At 33.1% G+C, this 21013-nt stretch overlaps 1 protein-coding gene and 1 long non-coding RNA gene across 4 annotated transcripts; both read left to right on the top strand.

Moving 5' to 3' along the window:
- The first annotated feature begins 11483 nt into the window (after positions 1-11483).
- LOC126744360 (uncharacterized) lies at positions 11484-12309 on the top strand. The gene is made up of 4 exons (XR_007663127.1): positions 11484-11673; positions 11722-12007; positions 12088-12171; positions 12231-12309. It is a non-coding gene; the product is annotated as an uncharacterized LOC126744360 (long non-coding RNA).
- Positions 12310-18111: 5802 nt separating this feature from the next.
- Positions 18112-19482, top strand: LOC126734967 (N-alpha-acetyltransferase 10). Of its 3 annotated transcripts, none has more exons than XM_050438841.1 (4): positions 18112-18254; positions 18620-18780; positions 18836-19008; positions 19065-19482. In XM_050438841.1, the coding sequence occupies exons 3-4, from the start codon at positions 18861-18863 to the stop codon at positions 19430-19432; spliced, it is 516 nt and encodes a 171-aa protein (XP_050294798.1). In that variant the 5' UTR covers positions 18112-18254; positions 18620-18780; positions 18836-18860; the 3' UTR covers positions 19433-19482. The 3 variants fall into 3 exon arrangements, with proteins under 3 accessions (XP_050294798.1, XP_050294805.1, XP_050294796.1); XM_050438848.1 differs by lacking the exon at positions 18112-18254 and adding an exon at positions 18330-18523 and having other exon boundaries at positions 18620-18777; XM_050438839.1 differs by lacking the exon at positions 18112-18254 and adding an exon at positions 18335-18523.
- Positions 19483-21013: the final 1531 nt, after the last annotated feature.

Below are 21013 nucleotides of genomic sequence, written 5' to 3'. Positions count from 1 at the left end.
AACTGAGGTATAATCTGTATGTGAGTGGCCACATTGGTTTTTAAGGGTTGTTTCATTTCCTTAGAAAACAATGGGTAATAATTATTATGATGAGTTAATTGCTGCTTCATTTTAAATAATACTCTACACTTAAATGGATAGTCATTTGAATGCTTGCTGTCATGAAAATTGGACAAACTGAGCAAGAAAATGAGAGAAGTTTTTTTATGAGAGTAGTTTTTAAATTATCTTAAAATGTATGAATAAAAATTATTTACAAATGCAGCTCAACTTAAGTGACTATAACAAAATGAATCCTTAACTTATCTTTTATCAGACATTGCTTTTAATAGTTGTAAAAGATTTTTATAAATATTTTGAATGTTTAATGAATTAAGCTCAAAAATGTAAGTATGTTGCAAAATTGTCATGGAAGAGAAAGAAAATTAGTTCCAGGCATTCCACATGAATTAGAAACAGTTGAAAAATTACTTTTGAACTGCCTGGAAGTAAACAATGAATTACTTTTACTGCCTGAATGTCGGGTAACACTTGATGTATCATTATTTATTTTATTTAAAGATCACTTGAGCAAAATGACATAGTCAGTGTAAAAATAATTTGAACTGCCTTCAACATGATGCAACATAATTATTGCAAGAAATTGTTTATTCTTTGTAAACTGGCGTGACATACTAAGATTTATATACTGGTATGCTCATAGTTGCATATTTTCTTTTTACACCATAGCACACTCAAATATTGTAAAAACCACACTCATTCATACTATTACTATTTCATAGTGTTTTAACAAAGACTTGTATAACTCAATACCTCTAAAACCAGAACCCATTTTTTAACAAACTTGTGTTCGTTCATTTCTCCACATGTCTACTCATATGATACTCATAATTCTGCTTAGTAATAAACCCCTTATTGCATCCTATACACCAAAAGGGCTTTTCCACCTTATGTCTATACAAATGATTATTCAGAGTTTGTTTTAATGCAAAACTTTTACTACACTCCACACACTGATATGCTTTCACCTTATCATGTACCCTAAAGTGACTGTCTAATTGATGCTTTAACCTGAAGCTTTTATTACACAAACTGCACATAAAAGGTTTAATATCTGTGTGCGTGGCCATGTGGTTTTGTAATGGTTGCTTCAATTTAAAAGATTTACCACACTCCCCACAAGAAAATGGTCGGTAATCGTTGTCATGGGTTAAATAATGACACTGTAACTGCTGCTTCATTTTAAATGTTTTATGACACTGTTCACACTTAAACGGACGCTCGTTTGAATGCTTGCTATCGTGATGAGTTTTTAATTGGTGTTTTAAGGTGAATTTCTGATGGCAAATTAGACAAGCAAACTGGGCAGGAAAATGTGTTTTTTTATGAGTGGTGAGGTTTGATCTGTGCTTGAACTTCTTATCACACATTTCACATTGGAACAGTAGTTCATCGGTGGTTTGTTGAATGGTTCTGCCGTTTCTTAAACACTTTTCAGACTCTTGAGTTGGATTAGACAGTGAAATATTTCCAAGTGATTCTAACTTTATGTAAGGCTCTTCCATGTTATTGTAAAATTCCAAAGGATTTTCTATTGGGTTTTGGTTGTATTCAGTATCCCTTCGGATTAATTGGTTTATGGCCAAGAATTCGGTTTTATTTATTTCCAAACTTGTGCCCAATATTGGAATATCCATGTTTTTTTACTAGTAAAGTAAATAAACAAACGTGTGTCAACGTCAAAGTGACGTTTGATGGATGTGTGTGAAGGTAGCGTCCGATCGATATCCAGCAACCAAAATCGAGAACGCAGCATATATGTCGGTTGCCAGCGACCAATTTATAGTCCGCGCTCCCTGTTATTTAACACGTTGAGCCCCGCGTGCCCACCGGTGAGCATTTGGATTTTACTTCCAGGGACCAAATTTTCATTCTAGATATTTTTTGTAAATAGTTATTTTTTTGCAGTTTATGTTGTTTGTGGATCAATACTCTGTCGACTTTTGGCTGTTTTTGTAATTTTTTTGCGGTGACCCACGGGTGGGCACGTGGTCCCAGAATGCTATTTTACATTTTGGGACCGAATGCTCACCCGTGGACAGCTTTAATGTGTTTATTTGTTTCAGAGTTAAGCAAATATGGCTAAGAAATATCTTTCGGATCAGGAGTTGGCAAAGGAGCTGGAGAATCTGTCCGACGACGAGTCAAGAGATATAATAGAAGACGAAATTACCGGATTTTCAGATGATATGCTCGTAGATAAAGATTTTATTCCTGTTGAAAGTGATCTATCATCTGATAAAGATTCATCCGGTAATAATTCAGATAATTCTGCCATACTATTATCCGAAGACGAAGATCTAGACGATAACGTACCTCTAGCGACTTTAACTACTAAGCAAAAATGGGATCACGTTCAAGGAGACCGACTGTTTTTCAGTGAAAGCCCTCGGAATGTTGGTGTTGTTCCAGCTGTTAGTGCAGACTTTGCAGGGAAAGAACCAACTGAATTCATGAAGACGTCCGTTCTATGTGGGCAACAGATGGGATAGGAAGACCTATTTTTTGTGCTACTATGAGTCTGGCCAGATTTTCGTTTTTATTGAGCTGTCCCAGATTTGACAATGTAGAAACCCGAAAAAAAAGAGTAAAAACTGATAAGTTGGCCACTGTGTCGGAATTATTTGATGAGTTTGTAGCTAGATCAAAGTCATGTTATTCACCGGGAATTTACCTGAATTTAACTGTAAACGAAATGCTTGTACCGTGTATTCAGTATCCAGAAGAACTAACCGTTAGCCAATGACAATTTTTTTTGCTATATTGAACATTGCAGGTGTAAATTCTCGAGTATTGTACCAATTTGCATCAAAAGTTAAAGAAATAAAACGATACTCATTTATTAAAACTCTTGGGAAGCAATTAGTAGATGAACATTTGCGACTCAGAATGGCAAACAAGAAGGTGCACTCAAATGTACGAATCCTCATTGCTGAACTTTTGGGGGTTGCGAATCCAGTTTCTGAGCAGCCTCAAGTACCTCCTGAAAAAAGTAAAAGAAAAAGGTGTGCCATATGCCCCACCAACAAGGATAGGAAAACTGCTATCCAGGGTGACATATGTAAGTTGCCCATTTGCAATCAATTCTGCAAGAAATTGTGCCCCAAGTGTTCTGAAAAATTATTTTAGTTTTTTTTTTCGGTTTATGTACTGTAATATACCCAAGTAATTTTAAATTTTTGAATAAGTTTTTTTTATTGATTTTATGGCAATTTTATTATTATGGGTCCTAAGGAGCCATCAGTAGTACATATGTAATAAAAATGTGTCGGTAGTAGTTCAGGGTGTTCAGGGTTAACTTAATAACTTCTTACTCTTAATTACTATACAGGGTTATCCAAATTAAGTGTCCACCATCGGTAACTTTGTTATTAGTAAAAATACAAAGTTGTTTAAATTAGCAACTTAGTACCATTTTTAACGCTGGTAAAAATGAGAAAGCAAAAAAAAATCGAGTTTTTCTATCTTTTTGACGATGAGATGATTAAACTATTTGTGACTGAAACCAATAGGTTTGCTTTACAGCGAATTGCTGCGGCAATAGCAGATCCAAACTGGAAGGCCAAGGTGCCTGGGTGGGCACCTTGGGGTGGATACCAATCCCGTGGAAATGCGAAAATTTTTTGGCATTATGTTATGGATGGGCCTTCTTCCAATGCTTCAGTTACGGGATTATTGGTCAACCAAATCGTTGTACCAAAATCGCATACCCACAATTATGAGTAGAAACAGATTTGAAGGTATTTTGGGCATGTTGCATGTAAGTGATAATAAGAAGGACAGACCCTCTGATGACCGACTTTACAAAATATTCGAATTTCTTGACATGCTGCAAAAGAAATTTAAGTCCTCCTACATGCCCGAAAAAGACATTTGTATCGACGAAAGTAACGTCCCGTTTCGAGGACGCATTTATTTCAGACAATATACACCCAATAAGCGACACCGCTACGGTATAAAGCTTTTCAAGTTGTGTGTATCTGGAGGATACACCTGGGATTTCAAAGTATATACCGGCAGAGAAAAATCAAGTGAATTGGCAGTTTCTGAAAAGGTAGTCATGGAATTGATGGAAGGTCTTTTGGACAGTGGGTGCACACTGACAACTGGTACACGAGCGTATCATTAGCCAAAAGACTGATTGACCGAAAAACGCATTTAGTTGGTACAATTAGAGCAAACCGCAAAGGTAATCCTCAGGAAGTAATAAAGGAAAAGTTGAATCGAGGTGGAATTGTAGCTCGGCAAGATAATGACAAAACTGTAGTCCTGAAGTGGAAGGATAAGAGAGACGTCATCATGCTAAGCACCAAACACGATGATTCTACCGTTACTTTAGCGAAGAAAGGAAAGGAAGTTATTAAACCGAAAGTAATTGTTGACTATAATCAGGGCAAGGCCTTTATCGACTTGTCGGATCAAATGTCAGCATACGCGCCTTTTCTAAGGCGAACTTCAAAATGGTACAAACGCCTAGTGTTTCATCTCATTACTGCTACAACAATAGTAAACGCGTTACATCTTTACAATAAAATAAACAAGAAAAAAATCAGCATCACCACTTTCAAAGAGTTTCAGGTCTCATTGAAAACGACGAAAAACTTAATACTGTTTCTCGTCCTTCCACGTCAAGAACGCAACGCTGCACGTTGAAGGAAGTGGAAGGCCAAAAACGAGTTACTCGAAAGAGATGCACCAAATGCTACAGCACCATGTCAATGGCTCACAATGCCGCGTACGCCCAAAAAAATGCGAAAAAGGTCAATACAATTTGTGTACCGTGTAATATTCCCCTTTGTATTACTTGCTTCCAAAAACATTTGGCTTAAAACTTTAGTGTCAGCAGTTTCTTTTGTCTTTGTTTTGTATTTCGTCAAACGTTAGGTCGTTTTAGTAAGTTTTATTATATTTAGGTTAGTCATTTTTATGGTATTTTAAGTTTTGGTTACATAAGAAAACGACTGTTTTTTTATGACAATTTAAAGAGTATTTTTTTCTGTTTTAAGGTAATATAACATGGTATATTAACTCAAATATTGTTTTTTTCTACTCTTATAATCTAAATACCTAAACTATTCAAACTGCCCAACCCAATATATTTTTTGGCTCATCCTGGGACCAGACCGTCGTTTGGTATAGGCAGAATCAATGTAATCCATGCTCACGGGTGAGCACGCGGTCCCTGAATAAGCGATGCGATGTGCCCACCGGTGGGCATGTGGTCCCAGAAAGCAAACTCGAAATGCCCACCGGTGGGCACGCGGAGCTCAATGTGTTAATCAATATAATGCCCGTATCTTCTGAAATTCCCAAGGGATTTTAATAATTTTTTGTCCAGATATTAACAATGAATACCTAAATCGACTGACGATGGTCTCAAACCTGTACAAACTAAGGTTTTGTTGTGAAAATTAATTAAAAAGTCAAATGTTAAAAAAATGGGAAAAGGCTCTAACTCCCAAAATTCCCAAAGGATTTGGATAAAACTTTTTTCTATAAAAGATATCTAAATTGATTTTAGATGGCTGCAAACTTCTACAAACGAAAGTTTTTTTGGTAAAAAATTATTGAAATGTTAGATGTAGAAAAATATAAACGACTATAACTTCCAAAACTCCCAAAGGATTCGAATGAAACTTTTCTATGCAACTAATAATAAATATCTTAATCGATTTTACATGGTTGCAAACCTCTACAAATTTTTTACTACCACATATTATAGTATATTACCACATCAATTGTGCGTTATTTTATACTTTACAGAAAAAAAATTAGTGCGCTTGAGACCACACGACTGAAGTAAAACTTCTTTAGCTCCATTCATATGTATATTTATGCATAATTTCCGCACGTAATTTCTTCTTAGTTGATGGTCCTGGAGCACCACTTTCATATTCAAAGCCTGTATCACTTCCTGCCATAATTTCTTAATATTTACCCGAAAATTCCCAAAATATGAATTTTAAAATAAATTTATCATTTTATTTACTTTAAACGTAGAATAATTAATTTATTGAATAACAAAAATTAATTTATAAAATTGTTCAAAAACGAAATGAAAGTACGAAATAATCAAGAAATTACCGTTCGCGTAACGCTAGCAAACTCGCAAACGAACTACTGACTGAAATATATATATGTCGCAGGCTCATTCTAAAATCAGTCGTATTGGAATACGCCTAGGCTTTTTCAATATGCCTAGGCATATTGTCATATAGTTCAAATAATTCAAAATATCACAATTTGACTAATAATTTTAGGCGTATTATAATATGACTGAATCTTAGTAGGCTTATTGTTAAATTCAATCTGTACGCGAGTATATTACAATATGACTACATGAGATCAGGCGTATTATAATACGACTGACGGCCATCCAGTCGAATTATTATATAAAAGCAATATCATCTCGGCTTTTGCTTCATTGCAGTTAATTTGTTATTTCTATGTATAATATAGTTATTATAGAAATAGATGTAGAATGTATAGCTAAAAATCTTGGCCTTGGACCTTTTTAGCTTTCACAAAACTAGTAGTAGAGAGGAAAAAAAAGTTAACCTATAAATATTTTAAATATATATTATAAAAAATTTATTTGGAATAAAAGTAAAAATTACAGCTGTAGAGTAATTATTTACTGTTGCTGGATTTTATAGTTGGAGTTATAGGTCTAAGCTAGAAGAACACTTTGAAAAAAAATTGTATTTGCCGACGTTTTGATTTAAATTAGATCATCCTCAGGGCACTAAAAACAGGTAAAATTTATGTTAATATTATAAATACCTATAGACAATTAAATCAGAGTTAATAATTATCTGTATAAAATGGACATGAATTAAATATACAGATAATTATTAACTCTGATTTATTATATTATCATAAATTTTGTCTGTTTTTAGTGCCCTGAGGATGATCTAATTTAAATTGAAACATCGGCAGATACAGGCATTTTAAAGAGATTTTAATGTTTTTGAAAATATACAAATATACCAACAGTTTAAGGTTGAGGTCACAAACAAAAGATTATTATTTATTACAGCATGGTCCGCTTTTATGACAATTGCTACTACATTTCACATAAGCTTTAAAACATAAACATTTATTGTTGCGACACTGTACTTGCTTGGTTTACAAGAACACTTTTTAAAACCCTGTCCTTCAAACTTTGAAAACAATCTTAGAGCTTCCCTTAAGGAAATTGACTTTTCCTCTGGGATGTTAATTATGGTATTATTTTTGCAATAAGAAATTTCATCCCTAGAAAACCATCGATTTAACATGCCATGTGTAGTACCAATTTGATAAACACCGTTAGTTACATTTACTATAGCTCCTAATATATTCTTGGGATCAAGTGGTCCTCTATCTACCTTAGGAACCTCGATTGCAACAATTTGGCCTACATCCAGAGGCTTTAATTTTTTATTGCTGACTTCCAACACTTTTTCTGCAGCACGTTTTTGTCCCAGAGCAGATCCTTCTCTTTGTTGCTTGACTTTTTCTTCATTTCTGCATAGATCACAAGTCTGCTGTTGTTGATTTAAGGAAATTGATTTAGGCAAATTATTTTGGTCACACTTTATACATCTTAGGGTGGAAGCATCTGTAATAGTTTCTTTATTGTCAATATCAGGTTTTTGCTGAGAAATATTTTCATGATCTTTTTCCACAAATTCCTCTGTAGAATTATCATCAATATACAGTATTTCTACTCCATGGTTTGCTTCTAAATCGTCTATTGGTTCTTCTAACTCATAGGTAAGTACCATCCTGTCATCTGTATTATTCAAGTGGGTAACTACTGAAGTCTCGATTTCTTTATACATGTCAGTAGAATATTTGTCGTTAGTGTGATTGCTAGTCGTGTCGACTTATAAGCTAGTTATTGTGGCATCGTGTACTCTATCAGATGTTTCGTAGCGATCAGCTGAAGTATCTTCTGGACAACCTGCAGTTGAACTATTATTTAAAGTTGTTTCTAAATCTTCTTCTTTGTTTATAGTATGAATAACTTCAGAAGGCAAATTAGTAGAAAAAACCAACTTGAAAATCCACTCCAAATAAAGCTTTGTATGGGGAACGTTTAATGATCCTGATCCTGTAATAGGAAGAATTTTTTTGCCACTGAACAAAATAGCAGCCAAGGGACCAGTTTGTTGAATTATTATCTTTTAGCCAAGATTTAATCATATTTTCCACATCCTGGTTTGATCTTTCAACACTTCTTTGACTTTGCGGGTGACGCGGGCGTCCATTAATGATCTTGCAAGAGGGCCATTTAGCAACCATTTCATGGATTATCTGGTTTACAAATTCTCTTCCATTATCACTTTGCAAGATAATAGGAGCCCCGAATTCTAAAAAAATTTTTAGAAGTTCTTCGCATACATCTTTGGCATTCTTAGATTTTAAAGGTCTGAGATGAATAAATTTGGTAAGATGGTCCTGGTAATTCATTAACCATTTGTATTCTCCATCAGGCGTTGACTGTAAGTCGATAAGGTCCACTTGTTCGCGATGATTAACATCTTTGGATATAATAGGTTTCACTACCACACCTTTTTTAGGAAGTTGCTTTTTTCCGCACAGGTTGTACAACATTTAACAAATATTTCTACTGCTGGTCTGGGAATTGCATACTTGGATTTCAATGCCATTAACATCTTATCGCGGCCTCCGTGACCCGTACCTATATGAATTTTAATTCATTTGTTATAAAACTCTTCATAGGCAATTATGAAAATGATGTGATCATCTTCCTTGGTTATTTTTTTAATTACTTTTCTTGTTCCACCAATTTCCATAGTTTCATAAATACGTGAGTAATACAGCTGGTTATTATTCCTTTTAGTTCCTTTATTTTTTGCTTCCCGGGAACTAACTAAAATATCGCTTACTTCTCTTATTTTTTCTAGGGTCCATGGTCTTTTACTGCTTTTTCCGTATTCTGAAATTAAAAGACGTATTTTTGTCAATTTTGTAAAATAATAATTACAAAGTTCCCAATATGAAATGTATAGAATAATGTAACTTTTTTTAGCTAAATTAATAATATTTATTTGTTTATCTCCGCCACTAGCTAATGTAAAAACTTCATATTTCTTACTGTTATGGCTCTTCATGCTACTAATACTTGTGCAATAATCCCCCATAAAAACGCAGAAACACGTGAAATTACATTGAATTTTGCGCCCCCTCCCATAGAAAGACAGAGACACATGAAATTATGTAGTAAATTATGTATGTAAGTAAACTATATGTTTATATAGTTTACTTACCATTGTAAAACTTCTCTAGTTCTATATAATAATTGTCTTTATTCACAAACATTAAATTAGCACTCATTTTAAATGGTATATAAGTAGGTATATCGCACAAAACTAACTTAAATTATGATTGCAATTCACCTGACTAAATTAAATGATCGAATACAATTCGTATTCCATCATTTTCGTATCAATTCGTATTCAAATAGCCGTCAGTCGTATCAGAGAAAACAAACGTGGTTTGTTTTTCTCTGGTCGTATTATAATACGCCTGATCTCATGTAGTCTGTACGTGAGTATATTACAATATAATATACTCACGTACAGATTGAATTTAACAATAAGCCTACTAAGATTCAGTCATATTATAATACGCCTAAAATTATTAGTCAAATTGTGATATTTTGAATTATTTGAACTATATTACAATATGCCTAGGCATATTGAAAAAGCCTAGGCGTATTACAATACGACTGATTTTACAATAAGCCTGCGACATATATATTTAATGCACTGGCTATGAGAAGAAGAAAAAAATGGGCGCGCGCACGGCTCTCTCTTGCTCCTACTGTAATTTACGAACCGTAACTCTCTCTCTTTCTATCTCCACTAACTCATATCTCCTTCTGAACTACCGTTCGCCTCGCACGACACTTTTCGTAACGCATTCGCCAGCTTACTCCCTAACTCAAGCGTACGTAAAGAAGTTTTACTTCAAAAACAGTGTCGGATACTTAAAAAAATTAAATCACGAATAAAAATATTCTAATAGCTATATTTAATTAATATCTAATCAATTAAATGTTAAAAATGCCCTCCGCCAACTTCCATACAAAAGTAGAGACACTGTTCGAAATGCTCGCGCACATTATGTAACATTTCAGGTGTAATTTGGTGGAACTCGTGCACTATTCGTTGTCCATCTTGCTGAAAAATTAAATTTTTCACAATGGAAGTAACTAAAGTTGACTCTAGTAGTTTCCAGTAGCTCAAAGTATATTTCCTCTGCTAAATTTCCATGTAATAAATATGGCTCAATAATGCGGTTGCCGAAAATTTGCCGTACCATTTTTTTTAAAGAGTTCACTAGTTTCAAGCCCGCATCGACGCCACTAAAATAACAAATTAAATTATGTATTAAAAAATTGCTTATTAGATGCATGGAAACTACTTCCTAATTTTTAGAAAAATATCTACAGGGATGTCAAATTTATCGGGAAAAAAAAGATTTTTTCTCAAAATCTTATCACCATTCGTCTCAAAATCTAAATATTTTCGGATAGGGGTTTAATGCGCAAACTTGCTTATTTTGAGGCCGTCTACACCTAGGCGCATAATAAACACATTATATTATGTAATTTACAATATTTGAAATGCGTGCGAATTATAAATTCAAATAAATAAATAAGTCATAAAGTGAGGTGAAAATAATTTCAACTACCTGGAAAAGATAAAAAATGTCACGAATTGCATGGAAGAAAAAAGAAACGAGTTTAGCGGCCTGGAAATTGCTCTCCATTATTACCGTTTTTGGGTGATAATTGTGTTTCCTCCTAAGCAACAATCAATTTATGTATTACAATATCGTCCCTACAATGTCCAACTATCGAATGTGAAAAAAAGGATTTTTCAAATTCGATTCATTGCTATTATACTAGACGTAATACGTCATATGGCAAATTATTGAATCCGTAGCTCCTTTAGAACGCGTTTTAGAAGTAGCGAATATATATGTATTTCTATATTTTACAGAATCAAAGTATTGAATATGACACATTTGTTAGTTAGACACTACAAATATCAAAAAATCTTCAAAATCTTGAATATCATAGTATTGAATGTGCCATATTCGATAGTTGAATTTGGGAAAAATCATGTAGGGTTTGCAATTAATACAAAGCATAATATCGAATGTGGCACATTCGATAGTTACGCTTTGAAGAAAATGCAAATTCTTTGAAATTAACGGATTTTATACAATATTTCATATTCGATAGTTGGAGTTCGTAAGTATTAGCAGAGTATACGAACGTGGCTTCATTAATTTATCGAACGTGCCACATTTCTTATTTTGAAATTGTTTATATTTTCTGAGTTGGCGTTAAATCCGCAGCTAGTTTAGTTGGCACTGGTCCAGCGAACCACGAATGGCTATACTTAGATTTTCTTTAGCACGTGTTATTTGCCGCGTTTATTGCAGAAAAAATGTCAAAACGTGTGTTATTTTTACAAGGATTGAAAGATTTCTGTGAAAAAAAGACATCGTGTAGGCCTAGTAGTGTTAGTGGTCCTTTATTTACTTCTTGTGAGGAGAAAGAAAACGTACCGGTCGGCGACATAAATAAAGGTATGTACATTTTTGTACATTTTTTAAATTTAATATTGTTGTTTTTAGTTATTAATGAACCAAATTACATAGAGACTGATGTCTGTCACGACCAGTCTTGTGAGAATAATGATGTTGATCATACTAGCGATTTTTTTTCCTATATGATAACATAAGTCACCCCGAAGAAGGTAATTAACAAATAATCATTTTATTAATACGAGTAATTTTGAGAAAATATAAATAACTTTTTTAGAATATTTATGCCTAACCTCTGTAGTCGATGATTTTTTGGATCCTATACCTTTTTCAGAGCAGATCATTATGAGCGAACCTGTTGATATTAATAAAAAAGGTATTTTTATTATCTGCTTTTTTAATTTTTTAGATTCATCCATCCTATTTCTATAATATACCATTTTTTTTTTTTTTTAGTTACTGATAACATAAATGAAGTGCAAGATAATGATTGCGATCAATTAACTAATACGCGCTCTAGTAAAAATCTTCTTAAGGAAGGTAATATTAAATATAAAACAAATAATTGATTAATATATTTTTGAAAACATCTTTATTAGTTTTTTTAGATGGTTTATACCTAAGTCCCGGAAAGAATTCTGATTTAGATGATTCATACTCTGACCCTACTTTTTTGCCTGAGCAAGTAAATTGCGATGAATCTGAAAGACAAGGTATTTTTTTCTTTGTAATATATTTTTTTGTCTAATAATTTTAATTTTAATTAAAAATTATGAATACCCTAAACGGAAGAAAGATAAAAAAAAGGGACAGAGTAACAAACAGACACAACAGACAGAGAGACAAAGTCAGCTCAAGTGATGAAGAGGATATTGAAAATCTACCTTTTGAAAACCTGCTAAACATTTAAAACCTTCTGCATGTTTAAACAAAAATAAATGTCTCACAAATATTCCCGAAAGTGAAAGACAAATTATATTTGATAATTTTCATTCATTGTCTTCACTTCGTCTGCAGCGGAAGTTCTTTATTAGACATATTGTAGTAGAACAACCTAAAAGACGCGTTGTCGATGGGATTTCAAGAAAGAGTGTGACAAAAAAATATTCATTGACGAGCAATAATGAAAAACATGTGGTTTGCAGACAATTTTTTCTCGATACGCTTGGCATCAGTGAAGGCTTAATTAAAGGGGCCATTAAAAAGTTATCACCAATGGGAGTATTAGAGCCTGAAAGGAGAGGCGGAAAAAGATCTAAAGCGGGAAATAACGACCAACTCAGTGCAAACGATGAAGATAGAATAAAAAATCACATATTTTCATTTCCCGCGTTAGAATCTCACTATTGCCGAAAAAAGTCTGACTATAAATATTTTCATTCAAATATAAACATAAAATCCATGTGTGAGATGTATAAGACAGAATGTCAAGTTCAAGGCACAAAAGTAAATTGTTATGAAACCTACAGGAAAATATTTAAATCTTATAAATTGAAATTTTATAAGCCCAAAAAAGATTTGTGCAAATTCTGCGTTGCATTTAAAGAATGCTCAGAGGCAGACAAAAATAAAAAGGCTGAATCGTATGCCAAGCACCAGGAAAGAAAAGAAGCAGCCAGAGCAAAACGAAATGAAGCCAAAGAGTTGGCTCAAGTTAATAAAAATATATTGGCATTTAACTTTGATTTGCAGTCAGTTTTATCAACTCCTAAAGGAGCCGCAGGACCTTTTTTTACGTAAGAAAACTTGCTATTTACAATTTAACAATATATAACTTGGAAGACTCAAGTCTACTTTGTTTCTTGTGGGATGAAACGGAGGGAAAACGGGGAAGCACCGAAATTTCTACTTGTATTTATAAATACATTATGTCGTTTCCACATAGTGAGCATGTTAAAATGATGTCGGACAGCTGCGGTGGACAGCAGAAAAACTTCAGTTTTTCAGCTATGTGTCAATATCTTGTTAACACTCACCCAAATTTAAAAACAATAGATCATGTATACTTTGAGCCAGGACACAGTCACATGGAGTGTGACTCTGTACATTCAAAGATCAAAGTGAAATCAAAAAATTGTCCTGTTTACACCCTGGAAGGATGGGCTCAAATCATAAGGCTAGCGCGCAAAAGCCCAACTCCATTTGAAGTTACTCAGCTACTCCATGATGATTTCTTGGAGTTTAATAAAAATCATATTAAATTTGAAATGGAAAAACAAAAAAAGCTAAGAAAAAGCAAAAAAATGAAGTAAATGAAATGGAACCAGTTATTGACGATTATTTTACTTTCATTGATGGTGTATGGTTTCAATATAAAAAGAATGGAAACACATTTTAATGAAACAAAACTATAACGAGGACTTTTTGAAATTAGTGGCTACAAAAAAAAGAGGATATTATCAAACAACTCCTTCTACTCCTTATAATAATAGACTTCCCATAACCGATGTAAAAAAAGAGATCTTTTGCCAATGTGCTCACAAAATTTGATCCCAAAACCCTACCGCCAATACTACTACTCCCTACCAACATCAAGCGAAGTAAGGGACTGTCTACCAGAGCCAGATGCTAATGAAGATGAAGATGAGCCCGAAGAGATTTAAAAAATATTTCTATATTTATAATTGTAATTTAATTTCATGTTATAGTTAAATTTCCATGAGAATGATGATTCTTCTATCATTTAACCCTTTATAGGGCAGAACTCTGGGGGTTACTTAATACAGACAATTTTGAAAAATATCTTCTAAGTATGTTCCTTTTAAGAAATTTTAAGTGTGAAAAGAAAGTTTTTTTGATTTTATTTTGAGTTATGGGGTGCTACATATTTGTACCAGAGAGCCATTCCGTAAAGTTACTAGCCAATATGTTTAGTGGTACATATGTGTACCACATAATATATTATAAGAAACTATTTATAATGAATGAAACATATTGCATTTGCTTGTATCTGATTTATTTAAAAAAACTTAAAATAGCATTTATTATTTATTTAAAGTTAAAACAGTAAATAAAAAAGTTAATTCTTAAAGAAATACATATTATTTGGTATATCATCAGACTTTTTTCATATCAGGTTATATTCTAATAATACATAAAATCAATCTCCATCCATATTATAACAAATAAACCCTTATCATTAGTTAGTTATCATAAAACATCATAAAACAATAATATTGTTTTATGATGACTGATGATAAGGAAGGAAACATTCCAGACAAAGAGCAACTTCGCATTTTTTTGCGATAATGTTTGATCTTTGTTGTATTTTTTTTGTGCTACAATGAGCACACCTGCGTCTTGTACCTTTTATAGGTAAGTGAGTTCCAACATTATTAGTCGTACAGAATTAAAAACAGTAGGTCTACCATCCGAATGATTTCTTTTTCTTGCACGTCCAAATTGTGAAATTGGCCCGGCCTTTAGTCGTCCACGGACTGAACCTATTAGCTCTGTCGCTAATTTTGATCGGAATTGCAAATGAGTCATGGGCTTATCCTTGCTGTTCGATTGCTTGACAGTTGTTTGATAGATTATATAGCTATTTACGGTACATGAGTCTAAAAGGTAATAGAAAATTCTCATCCACCATCTTCTACATTTCCATGAAATACTATAAGCTGAAAGCAGTTGGTCAAAATTATCAACTCCACCCTTATAGCGATTATAGTCAGCAATTCCTTCAGGACATTTGACATTGGCTCTTTCTCCTGTTTTTTGCGTTCGCAGAACCTCAGTTTCTTTGAGGGGATTATGCATAGTACTTACTACTTATAGTACAAACAGACTTCTTACCCCTGTCTTTCCACTTAGATATTCCCAAATTCCCTTGTAGAAGCCCATCTATTTCTCCAATACTCATATTTTTATCATCTTTTAGCATAGTCTTTGGAAACAATTTTCTAGTTTGTCGAATGGTGGAGCATGAAAAGAATTTTTTTTTCCAAAAGCTTTCTTGCCAGCGGTATTGATGAAAAAGAGTTGTCAAAGAAAAGACAATATCCGAGCCCTTCAAAAAACTGTGATAATTTTAATACTACTCTTTCTCCTAAACCCATAGCTGTCCCTTCTTTTTCAGCTCCTTCATATAAATACATCCCTAAACAGTAACCTGAAATAATCAAAATAAAGTCATCATAATTTTCTTAGGTATTTTATGTCTTACCTGTAACACCACATGCTATCACCCACATTTTGAATCCCCGTTTTATGGGCTTCATTGGCATATATTGCCTTAAACTGATTCGTCCTTTAAATTTTATCATTGATTCATCGACGGAGAGGAATCTTAAAACGTTTTGTGACGTACTCTAAAAATGGCTTTACTTTATAGAGCTTATCGTAATCTTCTTCTCCCTTTTTTGGCATACAAGTATTATTATTTAGGTGCAAGAAGCGCGTAATTTTGAGAAACCTTTTGACAGTCAATACATTTTTTATTCGTGTCACTTCAAAATTCTGGTCGCAGCTCCAAAATAGCCTCATACTGGATTAAGAATGAAATCCCATAATTACAAGTATACCAATGTACGCCTTTAGCTTGTCCAAAGTTAAATCTAATACTTCATTGCACTGAATCGCATATAAATTTGATTGCTCGACAATGTATTGCAAAAATATATTACTAAGTACTGATAAGAATATATTACATGGCCGAGATATATCATTTTTTATATTTTTAGACCACCAAAAGGGCATGAGAAATCTTCTCCATAGTCTTTATATTGCTTTGGTGTTTGTGATTGGCGCGCCCATGTGGTTGGGCCCGCCTCTTCATCCATAACATCTGATGAGCTTGTTTCATCCCTTTCCTCTTCATTTACATTTCTAGGAGAAGCTTCTTCCGGTTTTTCGGCAAATTTGGTTGCTTCTTCTTCTTCTTCGTTCGCACTTTCTTCTCCAATCTCACCTTCATCTACGTAAGTACTTAGAAAAGATTGATCAGAGAGAGTTGGACTTGAAAATCAGGTTAAAGAAGTATACGCAAATGTAGATAGAGGCAATTCGTCATCAGCGTCTGAATCACCTTCAGCTTCTGAATTTATGGCCATGTCATCATTTATGACCGATAAAAGATACTCGACATCATTGGGATTTTCTAGATTGAATTTATTTTTTTTATCTATCTAAAAAAATACTTTATTATGGTATATGTGTATAAATTATATTAAAAAAAAGATGTTATACAACAAGATTTTCAATAAAAATAAGCCTAATTTACGACTTTTGTGTCAAAATACGTATCTTCAAAAAAGACCTGGCAAAAACATGTTTATTATTATCATTCATCTAAAAATAACGACAAAAAACAAAAATAAACAAATTTCGTTAAGAGTTATGTTTAACGCTTAGTGGTACAAATATGTACCACTTTTGTTTCTTGGAAAAAACATCGTAGCGGCACTGATATTTCATCCGTGGTTGGAATAAATATTTACTATGGTATATACGACACTAGTTTGAAGTAGTAGAAACTCTGTAATAAGTATTTCCTACAAAATATATCAGGTTATATATTATTTATATAACCATAAATATAACATTTACCAATATTCGTCGTAAACAAGGATTATTTATACTGACATACTAAAACTTTTAAATTAATCTATAACAACTAGTTTGTACTTACAATCTATATCAAAATTTCCACTAAAAAACTTTTACCACATTTAAAAAAAAGGCCGAAAACTCTAAAAACTCTCTAAGAGCACTGTAGTTTTTAAAAATGCCAGTGGTATATATTTGTACCACTTTAAGACGAATAAAAGTACTTATTTTGTACTAGATAGAGCTGAGAGTAAATGTGGTATACAAATAGACCGCTGCTCGCTAGTAGATATTATGCCTACATTTTAAGAAGCACCATACACCTCCATCTATTATTATTTTATTGAAACATCAAGTGGTACATATATGTACTAGAAACCTATAAAGGGTTAATTCCACTTAACCATATTTTTATTTTGTTCTCGGTTTTGTTTTCTAATGTGTTTAGTGCTTATAATAAATAATTTGTATGTCATTTTTGTTTCATTACTTGACTTTTATTAAAAACAAAAAAATTAAATTTTTACAACACAAACAATCGAATATGTCACATTCGATTCTTTGAAGTAAAATTTTTGACAAAGTCGTAAATTGGTACACATTTTTAATTAGGAGCAAAGTGACGAACATAGATTTTTTTTAGCCTATAATAAGAAAAAAAACTATAAGTGTTAGCACTATCACAAAAAGAATCAAAAACTGTATAGCAGTAATATAAAAAAAAACAAGTTGGCATATGCGATAATTTTTAAATGACAATTAAATATGTTTTTTTAGCTCTCCTGAAAAGTAGGCATTTTCACATTCGACATTTGGACATTGTAGGGACGATATTTTTAAACATAACGTTAACCGTTATTTTTCGTCGCTCTCTAATTAGTCTCATCTGGTTGCTACTTTGTTAAATGAATGTCTATTACATTTGGCAAAGTAGCATAACAAAACTAAAGGCAACCGACCGGTTGCCTATAGTTAGTTTTGTTATGACATTTACGGATCGGATTAATTATTTTTTTAACTAACTTCGATATTTGCACGTTTTTATATGAATACTCCTTGATTCATTTAAAAATAAGGTAAAAAAATATAAGCTTAATTACATTAAAACTTTCTTGCGTTCACAGATTTAATAGTACAAAATATCTTCACGGGTTAACTGACGATAACAACCCTTTATCAACCAACATTCAACATGGCGAAAATACATGTAGAAGTGTTGGACACGATTTTTTATTTTTAGTTTTCCTTATTAGTTTCTAGCTTAGAAATATAATGAAACAATTTTTTCTCGCCATCTTATCGTTTCTCGCCGCGGTGCTAATAGTGTTACTGTTTGTGGCCTTAGGTAAACACCATTTTAGGGTTGTTTTCAAAATGGTTCATTGCTCTTTGTTCTTGTTAAGGATTACTACCTTATTTGACCTTTTATTTCCTATTTCAGGTTGGTATCTATTGTGGGTCCTTATCATTAAGAGATTTAAGTTCATTAAGGACATCTTAAACAGTGCAAAAGGACTAAAGGAGCCTTCCAAAGAGGACTTGCAAACTGTTAAACCTAAAACCAAAAAGACTCGAAAAGACTGATACTATTAATTTTAGGTTGTAAGTCTTTCCATACTAACTAAACCTGGTTGTTTGAACATTTTAATAATTTTAGAATAATTCTTAAGTCAGTCTAAACAATGAATATCCGGTGTGCTAGGCCTGAAGACCTAATGAACATGCAGCACTGCAATTTGCTTTGTTTACCTGAAAACTATCAAATGAAATATTATTTTTACCATGGATTGAGCTGGCCCCAGCTGAGCTATGTGGCAGAAGATGCAAATGGTACTTTTAAACTCTATTTAACAACTTCTTTTTTTTCACACCAGTGTCAATTTCAGGTAAAATTGTTGGTTATGTCTTAGCCAAAATGGAAGAGGATCAAGAAGACTTAAAGCATGGCCACATAACATCTTTAGCAGTAAAAAGATCTCACAGGAGATTAGGTTTAGCACAGAAACTGATGGATCAAGCTTCTGAGGCAATGGTGGAATGTTTTGATGCAAAATATGTGTCTTTGCATGTGAGGAAGAGCAACAGGGCTGCTTTGAATCTATATAAAAACTCCCTGAAGTTTGAAACTGTGGAAATCGAGCCTAAGTATTATGCTGATGGAGAAGATGCTTATTCAATGAAGAGGGACCTCAGTGAATTTTCTAAGAAAAAAGCAGTCAAGGTGGAGTCAGAACATCTCAAGAATGAGGAATAATTTTAATTTACTCTCCTTTTTTTGCAATAAAATTGTTAATAGTAGAAAAATTTAAATTTTTCTTTATCCTTTTGATCAATTTGCCAGTTTTTTATGAATGCTAACTTGGAAAAAATGATTGGTACCTATTTTCCCAGAACTCAAGTTTATTATAAGAGTGAAATCTGGTTAAGGTAGCCTTAAGAGCAATATTGCAATTATATTATTTGGGAGGGATTTTATTTTCTATGATTCACTTGCTTTTTCAGGATTGTCTTGGTTCAATGGGGTGGCTATTTTTGAATATGGATCAGTCTCTACTTTTCAAATTTTGATTTAGCCTTGAATTAAATGTAACAGTCTTGTTAACCCTGATCCATACCATCCTCCTCTTGAACTGGTACTGTCTTGTCTTGCCTAAATATTTAAGTTCACCTGTAACTTATTATATTACCACTTTAATTGAGAGGTGCAGATTTTAATTTTATTAAAAATTATCTCCTAAACCATAACTGGGAAACAATAATGTCTAATAAGGATTTAAATGCTAATGTTGCCAAATTTTACTCTGTATGTCAAAGTCAAAATATACTTTATTTGCTAAGTTTACAAACTTGTGCTAAAAGCTTCCTAATCCTAGAATTTATAATACAAGTATTTATTTGGTTATACAGGACAAAAACAGAATACAGAATCGATTTTGATTGTACATAGTTATGAATGATGAATCGTTAAAATACTCTTCAATGCTGTATTAAGCTTTTGGTAAGATTAATTTCTTTAGTTCTCTCCTAAACTTTTTAAGGTCTGTAACAGTCCTAATCGAAAAAGGAACATGATTAAATATTTTACGACTAATAAATATAAGAGAGTTTCTCGTAAGTGAGGAGGTGGGGATTGGAAGAGGTAAGTTGCCCACTTGACGAGTATTATGACTGGTGCAGGATGGTGGACTTACGGACTTATGTATGAGTGTTGCAGTTTCCAATATAAAGAGTGAGAAAACTGTTAAAATTCTTTCAGCTACAAAAAGAGGTTTACAAGAGACTCTCAGACCAACACCACACAGATACCTTAATCCTTTTTTCTGAATAGTAAAAATCATGTTAAGGAGTTCCTTGGAGCACAAACCCCAAAATGGCAACCCATAACGGATATGAGAGTCTATTAAGGCGAAATAAACTGAACGAGCAAACAACCCCCCCAACTCATGCCTGGCAAACCTGACTGCAAAACAACCACAAGAAAGTTTAGCAGCGAGGCCCAAAACGTGGTTGTCAAACCTTAAACCACAGAACACAAATATAGCCTTAAACTCTCATCAATGAAGAGGCCGAGAAATCGACAATAATCCCTACCATGTAGTGAGCTCTGCTCATCAGACAAAAAAACCCTCCGCATTACACTTAAAGCCCAGAACAAAAGTCTTATCAAGCTGATTGCAGATGCACCACTCTTTAATTTTGTGAAGGAACTCTACTATGAGAGATCTGACTACTTTTTGATCTTTGTTATGCCACAGAATTGTAGTATCCTCGGCAAACTGAACCACTAGTCCATGCAGTGATAGAGAGCTCAAGTCATTAACGTATAATAAAAATA

This window comes from Anthonomus grandis, chromosome 1 (genome assembly GCF_022605725.1).
Source record: "Anthonomus grandis grandis chromosome 1, icAntGran1.3, whole genome shotgun sequence".
NCBI classification, from domain to species: domain Eukaryota; kingdom Metazoa; phylum Arthropoda; class Insecta; order Coleoptera; family Curculionidae; genus Anthonomus; species Anthonomus grandis.
Note: the sequence above shows the minus strand (reverse complement) of the source record. Positions and strands in the feature narration are given on the sequence as shown.